This window comes from Myxocyprinus asiaticus, chromosome 38 (assembly GCF_019703515.2).
Source record: "Myxocyprinus asiaticus isolate MX2 ecotype Aquarium Trade chromosome 38, UBuf_Myxa_2, whole genome shotgun sequence".
Lineage (NCBI taxonomy): Eukaryota > Metazoa > Chordata > Actinopteri > Cypriniformes > Catostomidae > Myxocyprinus > Myxocyprinus asiaticus.
Genome location: NC_059381.1, coordinates 22,330,920 through 22,344,176, shown reverse-complemented (window position 1 = coordinate 22,344,176; position 13,257 = coordinate 22,330,920). Strand labels below are relative to the sequence as shown.

The 13,257-nt window shown below is 38.1% G+C and overlaps 1 protein-coding gene across 1 annotated transcript in view; it reads right to left on the bottom strand.

The window, feature by feature from the left end:
* LOC127428639 (complement factor B-like) overlaps positions 1 to 13,257 on the bottom strand; it is a 51,178-nt gene that overhangs the window by 30,716 nt on the left and 7,205 nt on the right. The window contains exons 11-15 of the mRNA XM_051677109.1: positions 9,767 to 9,861; positions 7,421 to 7,547; positions 7,164 to 7,302; positions 6,988 to 7,067; positions 6,305 to 6,414 (exon numbers count right to left, since the gene is read on the bottom strand). Coding sequence (XP_051533069.1) covers positions 6,305 to 6,414; positions 6,988 to 7,067; positions 7,164 to 7,302; positions 7,421 to 7,547; positions 9,767 to 9,861 — 551 coding nt within the window. The remainder of the gene's footprint in view (positions 1 to 6,304; positions 6,415 to 6,987; positions 7,068 to 7,163; positions 7,303 to 7,420; positions 7,548 to 9,766; positions 9,862 to 13,257) is intronic.

The window sequence follows — 13,257 nt, the reverse complement described above, 5'->3', positions numbered from 1 at the left end:
ATCACATAATTTCTTTGACATCGCTGTTGAAGCCTTTTGATGAGATTTGTTGAGAAAAAATATTTGTATATTAATTAATAAGTATTTTTTAGAGGTCATGGTTTAATTTTTTATTATTATTTTTATTGTTATGTTTAAGTCACTGCAAAAGGGGCCAGTGGAAGAAGGAGAGAGTAAAATGCTTGGATTTGGTATGATTTTTTGACCACTTCATTATTTTGATTATATTTTTGTTTCGTTTGAAGTGTAATTTGAATTTAGAAATTTTGAAGTTATGTGTTTACCCTCTTGTGTCTCTGTTCCTGCCCTGATTGTTCCCAGCTGTTTACCTTGTTTGCCACAGAGTATATAATGTCCTTGTGTTTGCTCAGTCTTTGTCAGTTGTTGTTCCTGTTACCCTTCATGGATGTGATGTTCTGTTACCGTGTTTTTGTTTTTGTTTTTGTTTTGTTCCTGCGTTTTCGAAGTTTTGTATCTGGACAAGTTTTCTCATTAAATATAAGCTGCACTTAGATCCTGCTCTCTTGACTTCCTTCAGCAATCGTTACAGAACAACTGACCATGCAACTATGGATCTATCGGCTTTGCAACTGCTGTCTCTCAAACAGGAAGACTTAACCATCGAGCAGTATATTGAGCGTTTCTGCAGTCTCGCCCAGAAATGTAATAGTGGAGATATTGGTTTCAAGGACATCTACCGTTTTGGACTCAATGAACTGGTGAAGTCCTGCCTGCCTAGAGGCAAGTGTGAACTTGACTATGCTTTGAGGCTCACATTCTCCCTTTACACTGTGGGGTATGGCGGGAACACACTGTTGCTGCCAGCGCCCAGGCCTGCCATGGTCCACGAGCCTGCCACGGTCAATGAGCCTGCGCCCTCGGCTTCGACCATCCCAGAGCCCGCGCCCTTGATCATCCCAGAGCCCTCGGCCACGGAGGCCATTCCCACAGCAGTGCTCATGGTCGTCCGAAGGAGGAGGAGAAGGGCTCCTACTCCCCAGTCGCTACCTGCGCTCACGACCACAGAGGCCGTTCCCCTGTCGCTGCCTGTGATCACGACCACGGAGGCCATTTACCAGTCGCTGCCAGCATTCCCAACCACGGTGGCCATCAACGAGCCTGTCCAGTTTCCCCGAACCTGTCGACGAGCCTGTCCAATTCCCCAAGCCTGTCCAGTTCTCTGAATTCATTAAGCCTTTTCGGTGTCCAGCAGCCACCCACGTCCAGTATGATCCCTGTCCAGTGGCCGTCGTCCAGACTGCTGACCCATGTCCAGTGGCTCCGCACCCCTGAGTCTTCCATGACTCTGCCCTCTGAGTTTTCCACGGCTCCACCTACTGTGGCTCCGCCTTATCTGCTCTGGCCTCCTTGGTCTCCAGGCCGTCCGCCTAAACTGCCCTGGTCTCCAGGCCGTCCGCCTGATCTGCCCTGGTCCACGGCGGTCTTCGGGCTCCCCGTCCGCTCCACCTTGGCCACCTGGTCCATCTTGCCCTCTGGTGGTCTCTCTGGTTTCACTTGTGGCCTTCAGCCCCTCTCATTTCCCTTGTGCTTTCTTGGACTGCCAGTTCCATAATGTCCTGCTCCTCCCATGAACAGTTTTATTGGTGTTATGTTTAGGAGTGCCAGGAGTCGCTCCTTAAAGGGGGGGCTATTTAATATCTGAGACTTTTGCCCTAGTGGCCACCAGAGGTCTCTAAGAGTTTAGTGACTTTTAGTTTGAAGTTTTGTGTTTACCTTCTTGTGTCTCTGTTCTTGGTTCCTGCCCTGATTGTTCCCAGCTGTATTTTGTTTACCTTGTTTGCCCCAATGTATATAATGTCTTTGTATTTGCTCAGTCTTTTTCAGTTGTTGTTCCTGTTACCCTTCATGGATGTGATGCTTGTTCTGTTCCCAAGTTTTGGTTTTGTTTTGTTCCTGTGTTTTCTTATTTTTTAATAAGCTGCACTTAGATCCTGCTCCCTTGACTTCCTTCAGCAATCATTACAATGTTGACCAGTAGAAGTGAAGTGCACGCTGATACAATCACTTAATACTAGCCATGATTTGTGTGTCAGTATGAAAATGATTAATAATACTTACATTCTGTATAATTTAACAGAGTCTACATCCATATCCTGAACCACATTTTCCATGCGTATAAAAGGAATGTGTCCCATTTGACAAGGACACCCAAAATTATGTAAATCCATATTTTTATTCTTCCAATTCATTCAATTTACACTACCAACTTCTAATGAATGTACTGTCTTTGTTTATATCACTGGTGCTTGACAGGAATGGACTGTATAATAGGAGGGAGACTCTGCCGGAGATGAACCTCAATTGACCCGATTAGTGCATCGCACGCGCGATTTCGCCAAACCCACTTGTGCCTAGACTTAGTGCAGGCTTACACAAAAATACCAACACTTCATGGCCATGCCCACTGATTTTGCACTTGTGAGTTAAGACATTGTACTGTGCTTAGCGCTTGCATGTTTAAAATAGGGCCCTATATTACATTCTAATATTGTACTAATAATAATTTTGATAAAATTTACAAATAATCCTCAGTTAAACATCTTCGCTCATTTGTCAAGCCTAGCTTTTAAAAAAATTGTGGCAATATTAAATGGAATAGCACTCAGTATCCGAGCTTCCATAAGTTTTAAAATAAAGACCATATAAAATTGTTCATATACTGAGGGCAAAAGCAGCATACGACTATGGAAAATTGTAACAGTCTTACAGTACACTGTTTGATAAAACATATTGATTTGTCAACTGTTTGTGTTGCCCAAGATGTAAGACAAAATAGTATTTTTTATTTTGAGGAAATAGTGGTTAATTCTAGTAACTAAATATTTGCATCAGCATTTCCTAAAAAATCTAACGTTTCTCAGAAACCCTAAAATAAGTCTGATTAACACAGTAATAATGAAAAACAGGATGTACAGGTGCATCTCAATAAATTAGAATGTCGTGGAAAAGTTCATTTATTTCAGTAATTCAACTCAAATTGTGAAATTCGTGTATTAAATAAATTCAGTGCACACAGACTGAAGTAGTTTAAGTCTTTGGTTCTTTTAATTGTGATGATTTTGGCTCACATTTAACAAAAACCCACCAATTCACTATCTCAAAAAATTAGAATATGGTGACATGCCAATCAGCTAATCAACTCAAAACACCTGCAAAGGTTTCCTGAGCCTTCAAAATGGTCTCTCAGTTTGGTTCACTAGGCTACACAATCATGGGGAAGACTGCTGATCTGACAGTTGTCCAGAAGACAATCACTGACACCCTTCACAAAGAGGGTAAGCCACAAACATTCATTGCCAAAGAAGCTGGCTGTTCACAGAGTGCTGTATCCAAGCATGTTAACAGAAAGTTGAGTGGAAGGAAAAAGTGTGGAAGAAAAAGATGCACAACCAACCGAGAGAACCGCAGCCTAATGAGGATTGTCAAGCAAAATCGATTCAAGAATTTGGGTGAACTTCACAAGGAATGGACTGAGGCTGGGGTCAAGGCATCAAGAGCCACCACACACAGACGTGTCAAGGAATTTGGCTACAGTTGTCATATTCCTCTTGTTAAGCCACTCCTGAACCACAGACAACGTCAGAGGCGTCTTACCTGGGCTAAGGAGAAGAAGAACTGGACTGCTGCCCAGTGGTCCAAAGTCCTCTTTTCAGATGAGAGCAAGTTTTGTATTTCATTTGGAAACCAAGGTCCTAGAGTCTGGAGGAAGGGTGGAGAAGCTCATAGCCCAAGTTGCTTGAAGTCCAGTGTTAAGTTTCCACAGTCTGTGATGATTCGGGGTGCAATGTCATCTGCTGGTGTTGGTCCATTGTGTTTTTTGAAAACCAAAGTCACTGCACCCGTTTACCAAGAAATTTTGGAGCACTTCAGGCTTCCTTCTGCTGACCAGCTTTTTAAAGATGCTGATTTCATTTTCCAGCAGGATTTGGCACCTGCCCACACTGCCAAAAGCACCAAAAGTTGGTTAAATGACCATGGTGTTGGTGTGCTTGACTGGCCAGCAAACTCACCAGACCTGAACCCCATAGAGAATCTATGGGTATTGTCAAGAGGAAAATGAGAAACAAGAGACCAAAAAATGCAGATGAGCTGAAGGCCACTGTCAAAGAAACCTGGGCTTCCATACCACCTCAGCAGTGCCACAAACTGATCACCTCCATGCCACGCCGAATTGAGGCAGTAATTAAAGCAAAAGGAGCCCCTACCATGTATTGAGTACATATACAGTAAATGAACATACTTTCCAGAAGGCCAACAATTCACTAAAAATGATGTATGATGTATTCTAATTTTTTGAGATAGTGAATTGGTGGGTTTTTGTTAAATGTGAGCCAAAATCATCACAATTAAAAGAACCAAAGACTTAAACTACTTCAGTCTGTGTGCATTGAATTTATTTAATACACGAGTTTCACAATTTGAGTTGAATTACTGAAATAAATGAACTTTTCCACGACATTCTAATTTATTGAGATGCACCTGTATATGCTAGGGGTCGGCAACCAATGGCACGCTGAGGGATAATCACTGGCACGCCAGCAACGGCGAGAGAGGAATAGACTATTTTATTTATATAAATTCCACGCCTGCATTCCAATCTACATCTTGATGTAATCCTTCCTCGTGATCACGCAGCGTGTTATTATGGGAGGCTAAACAAAAAGTTAAAATGTGACGAGACTGCAGTATACCTAACAGACTCGTGCAGCGCGTGCAATCCGTTAGTAGAAAGCGTTTCACTTTCTGTTAATCGCAATAATAAATGTGCCCGCTTTGCTTCGGTCAGACTGCGCAGATGACAGCCTACATTCCGTGTTTCATTTGATTCTTTTTGCTTTCAGAACAACACGTCATGTAATAAGGAAAACACCACTGTTAATCCTTGAGATTTCCAACCTAGCATACAGGTACACCCTCCTTAAACCATGGACATTCAAAATTACATTAAACGATTAAAAGATAAAATGGTGGAGTCTATTCAAAATATAAATTAAACCTGGAAATAAAGTTTTAGGATTTTGCAGGTGTGATTCACCGAAAAGGGCTAAATAGTTGATCGGCTTCACTTTAATACTGTTTAGCCTCCCATTAATCTGATGAAAACACGCTGCGTGATCATGAGGAAGGATTAAGCTACATCAAGATTGGAATGCATGTGCGAAAAACGTCATATAAATAAAATAGACTGCTCCTCTCTCGCTGTTGCTTGCGTGCTAGTGATTAAATGATTACAGTGACATAATATAAGAAATATTTAAGATTCCACACAATTTCGTGATCAGTCATCAAATAAGCAAATTTGTGACATTAACTTTGTTAACTCATAACACAAAAGGACAGGTTTTCTTTCATTAAAGCACTTTAGATGCTCTGAAAATTCACATGCAGGATCATGATTATGTCATAATCATCGGGTTTTGCACAAAAGTTTCACTCAAACGGTTTAATATCATTTGTAATGAAAAATAAATGATTAAATTAGAAAAATGCAAAATAGAAACATTTTCACAAGGGGAAAATCGCATACATTTGCAAGGGGGTTTGTCGGCACAGCCATTGACCAGGAAAATAAAAAATGGCACTCCATGTCAAAAAGGATGCCAACCCCTGTGCTAAACAGTGGTTTGCACGCTAAGGCCCAAAAGGTCCTAGGAGCGAACTTGTGAAAGTTACTGTATGGTTAGCGCTCCTGTCTCCAGTCCTATCTTATAAACACATAAGGTTGACAAGTACGCTTCAATTCAAAACCACCTGTTTCCTTGCTACATAAAGTAAATTTGGAAAAAAGTAAAATGTACTAAAATCACACTTCACATATACATACATTATATATATATATATATATATATAATCACACAAAATGCTAGTTTCATGTCTAAGAACAACCTTTTATAAGAAGAAAACCCTCATGTTGAATATACTTCTTTTTCTCTGGTCCATAATGATATAAACCCATAAAAACTGTACAATAAGAGATGACTTATCTCTATTCACTTTCAGGGACCCATGTTCCATGCTGATCACCTAACTATTCTATTTCTGTGGTACTGACACTGGTAGTCACAGCATCACTAGTCTCAGCCCCTGAAAGCATGCCAAATGGACCCCTTATGGGCCATCTGAAGCAATCTGCACACAATGCCAAGAAGTAACAAAATAGAGATAGAGTGCTAGAAGATATTTGTGCAGGATAGACACTGTTTCATGACACTTTAAACTCAAAAGAAAAAAAGCTCTGTTGTAATCCTTAAATGTCATATTCAAAAATAAACGACATCATTACCTTTCCTTTTAGCTTGATTTTGATGTTTTTTAATGATTGTGGAGTATTGTCTTTATCCATTCCTGATGTGAAATAAGCTTCCAGACTATCTCCTATTAGAAGATTTTCCTCTGTAACAAATACATTGAGAAAATTGTATAAACTGACAGGGGTGTTGGCATGTTATATACATACACACATTGCTGGGTACTGATTAAAAACTACACAATTTCAATTGTAATCAGTAATGTAATATTGTAGATAATCTAATCTTGTTACTTTTGGATTACCCATTGCATATTTTGATTAATTTTACAGTGCATTAAATGCCAATTAACTCTTTGATCTTGTTTAATCCAGATTTAAAATAAATAATGAGAGAATATCTCTAGATGTTTTGTAGAGATTTACGATTTGTACCTCCTCATAATTATTTATGAGAAAGTGTGGCCTTAAGGACAGGCGCTTTTACTGCCATCCTGAAGCACTGGCCAAAGTGCATATGCATGGTGCAAAAGCACAAAGTTCATGTGACCGGCACTGAAATGTTTGTTCACAACATGTGTTTTTTACAGAAGAGTGAATATAAGTGTGGATATATAATTATTATTATTTATTTATTTTTTTCTGATTTGCTCCAAATATGTATGCAACATGTCTAAAAGTAATGGTATTTGTAACACAAAGAAGGGTTGGTACCTCACCATGTTTTTGGCATGTCCCTTCACTGTCTGAAAGTTTTAGTGCTCCATTTGTTGCCCTGGTGCAGGGGATGCAGATTGGTCTGTACAGATACACAGAAAATTCTGTCATTAATTTTGCATATTTTAACATACTCTTATTAAGGTAAAATCACATGCTGATGAGCTGTGCTCCTCACCTAAGATTAACATTAATGTTAACAGCGTTTTCCAACTCAATAAGAGCTACATCAAATTCGTAATATTCCTTTATTTGCATGTGCTGTTTTGCTGTGATGTTATAGTCAGGATGAAGTATGAATTGTTTTATTTTTACATCTAAGGGAGAAAAAGTAAATGCCATTAAAAAGAATAACTCTACAGAGCATATGCAATAAGATTTTCTTTAATTTATCAGCTAAAAAAATAGAAGTAGCAGTTGAGGGCTTAATATTACCCAGGCCTTTCTGCAGTTTAACTGATATCCTCTCAGGTGTGTCGTCATGTTTGAAGCAGTGAGCCGCTGTCAAGATGTATCTTGAGGTGACTAAAGACCCCATGCATTTTGAACTTTTTGAGACACGCTACATAAAGAGCAGAGAAGAAAGGTGACATTTTCTTTTTTACCTGTTCATCTCTGTAGCCTTAAAGGTGCTGTAAGCTATTTTATCATGGAAAGGTATGTAAAACGTTCCTATTCCCTGTGTGATACTGCTGAAATAAGTGTTGTAAGATATCTCACCGGTCTCTGTGAAAGCTATAGACTCTAAACAACAAACAAAAATGTGTTGTGGACCACGGACAAAGACGCTTTTCGATCGTCAATCATTTTGCACGTTCTCATATGTTGTAGTTGCAGTGAATTATTGAGACTTACTGCCATGTTTATAACAGTTGTCAGTTGAGGGCGCTATTTTGCTGCTGTTTTTTTAACAACCGTTTCTGCACACTGGCTGTGTCTCGTTTCGAAGGCTGCCTGCTAGGTAGGACGCGTCCTTTGAAGGCTGCAGTGTAAAAACAAGCCTCGTTTAAACGAGACGGCCTTCGTAGGACAAACGGAAACAGAACGTAACATGGTTGCTATGACAGCACGCCGCTCATTAACAAGCGCGAGCGCTTTGAGTGAGAAGAGAACAAATTCCCTTTGGAAGGGAATGTATAAGGTAAATTTTAGGATAGTTATAATGATGTAAAGAGACAAGAAAATAGATTTTACAGGTGTACTTTTAGTCTAATACTTTATTTTAATTATATAATAATATAATTATACATATTATATACTCTGCACCCATCTACTGTGGTACTTCAACTTGGGAATTAACATTACTTGCGTCTGAACATCATATTTACGGGCCGTTTCCGTTTGTCCTACGAAGGCCGTCTCGTTTAAACGAGATTTGTTTAAAAGGAGGACACTCGGTATACTGCAGCCTTCAAAGGACGCGTCCTAACTAGCATGCAGCCTTCCAAACGAGACACAGCCACAGTCTGCCTTAATAGGCCTTTATCACAGTCCGCGTGTCGTCACATCCGGCTCCGAAAAGTAGCGTAACCAAACATTTGCACATCGATCTGTCTATGAACGATCGCAGTTTTTCTAAACAAATGTAGCCAACACGAATGCACTTGGCAGTAAACATCAGATGTTTCATTGTTTCTTTGGATTAACACAGCACTTCACTGTGTGTTATTTACCACTTTAATGTGTAATAGTACCTGAGTAAAGCGATTATCAGCTCAAAGTTTTCCCAGTTCATGAGGAGCTGCGCGATGTTCAGCTTACTCCCAGAGGATTATTGTGCTAAACTCAAGTCCGAAGAGACAGCGTTTAAGTATTTTAATGTCATTGTTTTCACTATTGCAGCATGCTCATCTCCCGTTTGCATATGTAATACAGTTGTAGACACTGGGACATTTTCATCTTTATGTTATATTTACATTGCATTCGGTCACGACTCGCAAGTGGACGCTTCCCCAATCATCGCACTCAAACCACGAGGATATAACGCCACGTTTACAACGAATAAACCAGTTATTTTTTGTGATCGGACTCTGGGATGGAAATGTTTCTTTATTTGAACATTTTTTAATGGATCTTATGTCAAACACGGAGATTATAATAAGTACATGAAAGCAATGTGATCATTATCATCGCAAATGTTCTAATATAATCTTTCTCGGAATATACTTTTTTTTGTGACATACTGTATACCCATGTCTTCTTCTAATGCTCTTTAATGTGTAAAGGTACTCTTGTTTGTATATATTCTTGCGTTCATCTAATAAAAATGTTTTACTTATACTCTGTGAAGTGTTCCCTGCTCACATACTGCATCCTGATTAAAATAATAAAACAACATGACACCGTTTTTCTTTACTTCATCCCTGAGTAATGATTGTATGGTGAGGTAGGTCTGTTTAGATTAAGTATTTGAGATGAATTGTACATAAAACAGTCCACGCATAATAATTCCACGCTGTGGGCACTGTCGTTGAAACAGACAGCAGCGGAAGTTGTTTTACGCTACTAAAGCGAAGCTTCTGCTCTGCGAACGCGGAAGTATGATAAAAGCTCATTTGGTATCTTTGGAGTTCAGGGTTTTAGAAAGAGGGGCCGTGGCTAATACAACGGCTCAATCTCATGGAAGTAGAATGGCTAGAATCGCTTACAGCATCTTTAAGACAACAAAAAAGTGCAACCTTTGGAGATAATGGTAACCTTTCAGAGTTTCACATAACTAAATGAGGGCACTAGTATACAGTATGAATGTATAATATATGATTAAAAAAAAGTTATGCTTACAGTAACATCAATCTGTGCCAACCAGGGAAATGCGCGGCGTCTATTTTTTGCGTCAGATTCTTGAATCCCACACAATTCCTCAGCTGTGGACTCATCTATTTCAGAAAGTGGATATATAAGAACATTTACTCATTACTTGATAAAAACTACAGAGTTCCTTAGGTCAACACCTAAAGGTGCACTCACTATTTTTTGTTACACTGGACTTATACTGACATCAGTGTGTATCAGTGATATCAAAGACTGGATGGCTAGAAATTTCCTTCAACTCAATTCCGACAAAACAGAGGTACTAATTATTGGACCAAAAACCTCTATTTAAATATAATTTGACTTTCGATGGATGTACTGTTATGTCGTCTTCTACAGCGAAGAACTTAGGTGTTATATTTGATACCAATCTGTACTTTGAAAATCAAATTTCCAATATTTGTAGATCAGCATTCTTCCAACTCAGAAATATTGCTAAGTTACGACACATGCTCTCTGATTCTAATGCCAAAAAATGTATTAATGCGTTCATGACTTCAAGACTAGATTATTGTAATGCATTACTGGGAGGATGTCCTGCAAGTTCAATAAATAAACTTCAATTGGTTCAAAATGCAGCAGCCAGAGTGTTGACTAGAACCAAGAAATATGATCATATTTGCCCCATTTTATCGTCATTACATTGGCTACCTATTACATTTCTTATTAATTTAAAAATTCAGTTAGCTACGTACAAAGCTTTGGTCTAACTCTGCAGTATTTAAGTGACCTTCTACCACGCTATATTCCATCACGTTCATTATGATCACAAAATTCTGGCCTGTTAATAGTTCCTAGAATATCAAAATCCACAAAAGGAGGTAGATCCTTTTCCTATTTGGCTGCTTAACTATGGAATAGTCTCCCTAACACTATTCGTGACTCAGACGCACTCTCTCAGTTTAAGTCTTGACTAAAGACTGATCTGTTCAGACCGGCATACACCTAATTTATCCATCAACTTATAGTTATGCTGCATTAGTCAGGTGTTCCGGAACCAGAAACACTTCTCATATTCTATAATCCTTGCTAATATACTTCGCTAATATTATTCTATTTGTTTCCCTGTCTGAACCAAAATTTTGAAGCTCCAAAAGGACATAAAGGCAGCATAAAAGTAATCCATAAGACTCAAGTGGTTAAATCCATGTCTTCTGAAGCAATAATATAGGTGTGGGTGAGAAATAAATCAATATTTAAGTCCTTTTTTTGCTCTCAATCTCCAGTTTCACTTTCACATTCTTCTTTTGTTTTTGTCTATTTATATTCTTTGTGCACATCGCCACCTACTGGGAGGGGAGGAGAACAATTTGGTAAAAACTGACTTAAATATTGATCTGTTTCTTACCCACACCCATAATATTGCTTCCGAAGACATGGATTTAACCACTGGAGTCATATTGATTACTTGTATGCTGCTTTATATGAATTTTGGAGTTTAAAAATGTTGGTACCCATTCACTTGCATTATATGGACCTACAGAGCTCAAATATTCTTCTAAAAATCTTTGTTTGAGTTCAGCAGTAGAAAGAAAGTCATACACATCTGGGATGACATGAGGGTGAGTAAATGATTAGAGAATTTTAATTTTTTTGGGTGAACTATCCCTTTAACTGTATACAGTATTTAGTTTGTGAAAATGTATATTTTGTTTTTCAGTATTTAACCACATTTAAGTTTTTTTTTTTTTTTTTGAATGTACAAATTCCATGTATCCTATCCATATGATGTATCATATTGCATGTGTAATTATGAAATGGCTTGTCATGTCAGGTACACATTTTAAAACAAAATTCACAACACTGGAACCTAAAATTCAAAATACAGCCCCAACATCTCAGTATTTAATTGCTGGTTTGATTCCACCTTTTGTCATACTTTTTCCCACCCTGTTTCCTGTCTGTACTCTTAATATTTTATTTAATACTAAAATTGTAATTATAAATAAAATTAATATAAAGGTTAATTTCCTTGCATTGGTTTGGTCATGGTGAAAGTCGGGGAATTAAGAGAAAGGTTTAATCCAGGTAAAATTAACCATGATTTTACTATAATAATATTGTAGTAACCATGTTTTTTGGCAGAAGCCATAATTTCAATGCAATTCACCATGGTGTTACTACAGTAATATGCTGTTAATATAGTAACCATGTTTAATTTTGTAGTTATAATGATTTTACAACAAAATACCTTAGTGATACTATGGTTACTGTAGTATCACCAAGGTTAATTTTTGTATGGGAAGGTTAGGGTTAGGTTTAGGGGTAGGGGTTGGTCTGTGGGACTATAAACAAGCACAATAAACACACTGCATTTATGCTCCTATTTTGTGTGTAACATAAGGTGAGGTTTAGTCCAAATGGGCACGTGACTTAAAATGAATTTGACACCCTTTGCTCCACATAATGTTATTTTTAATCATCGTAGTTTGTTTCTCCTGCCCCAGCTCCTCCACTACCCCAATGATGCTTAGTGTGCATGCACGAGAGAGAGATTAATTCATAGATTATAAATGGCCTGTTGTGTATGTGAAATATTTTAACTGTTTTGGGGGATATATTGAAAGTAACATTTATTAAAACATATTTTATAATTGAATTAATTACGTGATCTTGATTAATCAAATTAATCACAATTAATTGTATACATCAATATTTGCAGAGAAATCCCACCCAAAAAGTATATAATGATTAAATAATTATAAATAGTGATATTTAAATAATTATAAATATAACATTTATAGCCTATATAGTAAATATACAGTATAGCCTAATAAATACAATAATTCAGATAATTAAAATTCATTACATTATTGTGACAGATGAGTAAAGCAATAGAAAAAGTGGCTTTACAAGTCAATATTGTTTATTTCCATACCATTTGCATACCAAATTGAACATAACCCTATCATTGGCCAACAGTCCACAGCAATCCATTTTGCAATTGAATTCGTCAATCTGTCCGAGGTAGACCTTTCTAAAGACGCGTCTATGTACACATGTGTCAGACGGATGCTTTGAGCTTCTCACTTTGGTTGCGTTTTTAGGATGTGTTAAGTTCAACTTAGTTTGAAACTTAGAAAAACACATCTTGGGGGGCCTGGGTAGCTCAGCGAGTATTGACGCTGACTACCACCCCTGGTGTCGTGAGTTTGAATCCAGGGTGTGCTGAGTGACTCCAGCCAGGTCTCCTAAGCAAATCGACAGCTCTATTTTATATACGTTATGCTTTCTATGCTGATCAATAAAATGAAGACTGGTTATTGTCTTGCAGCTTTCAGTTTAGACAGCCTCAAACCGTTGTGGCATATAGGCTCATGTTGCGCATCATGTCACGTCACATCAACAGATGCATTTGGTGTAAGCAGGCCAGGGTGTAACATTTTCAGTTAACAATGAAATTGAAGAAATGTGCTGTTTGTAGTCCGCCATGATTAATATATTCCATGACAAAAAGTGTC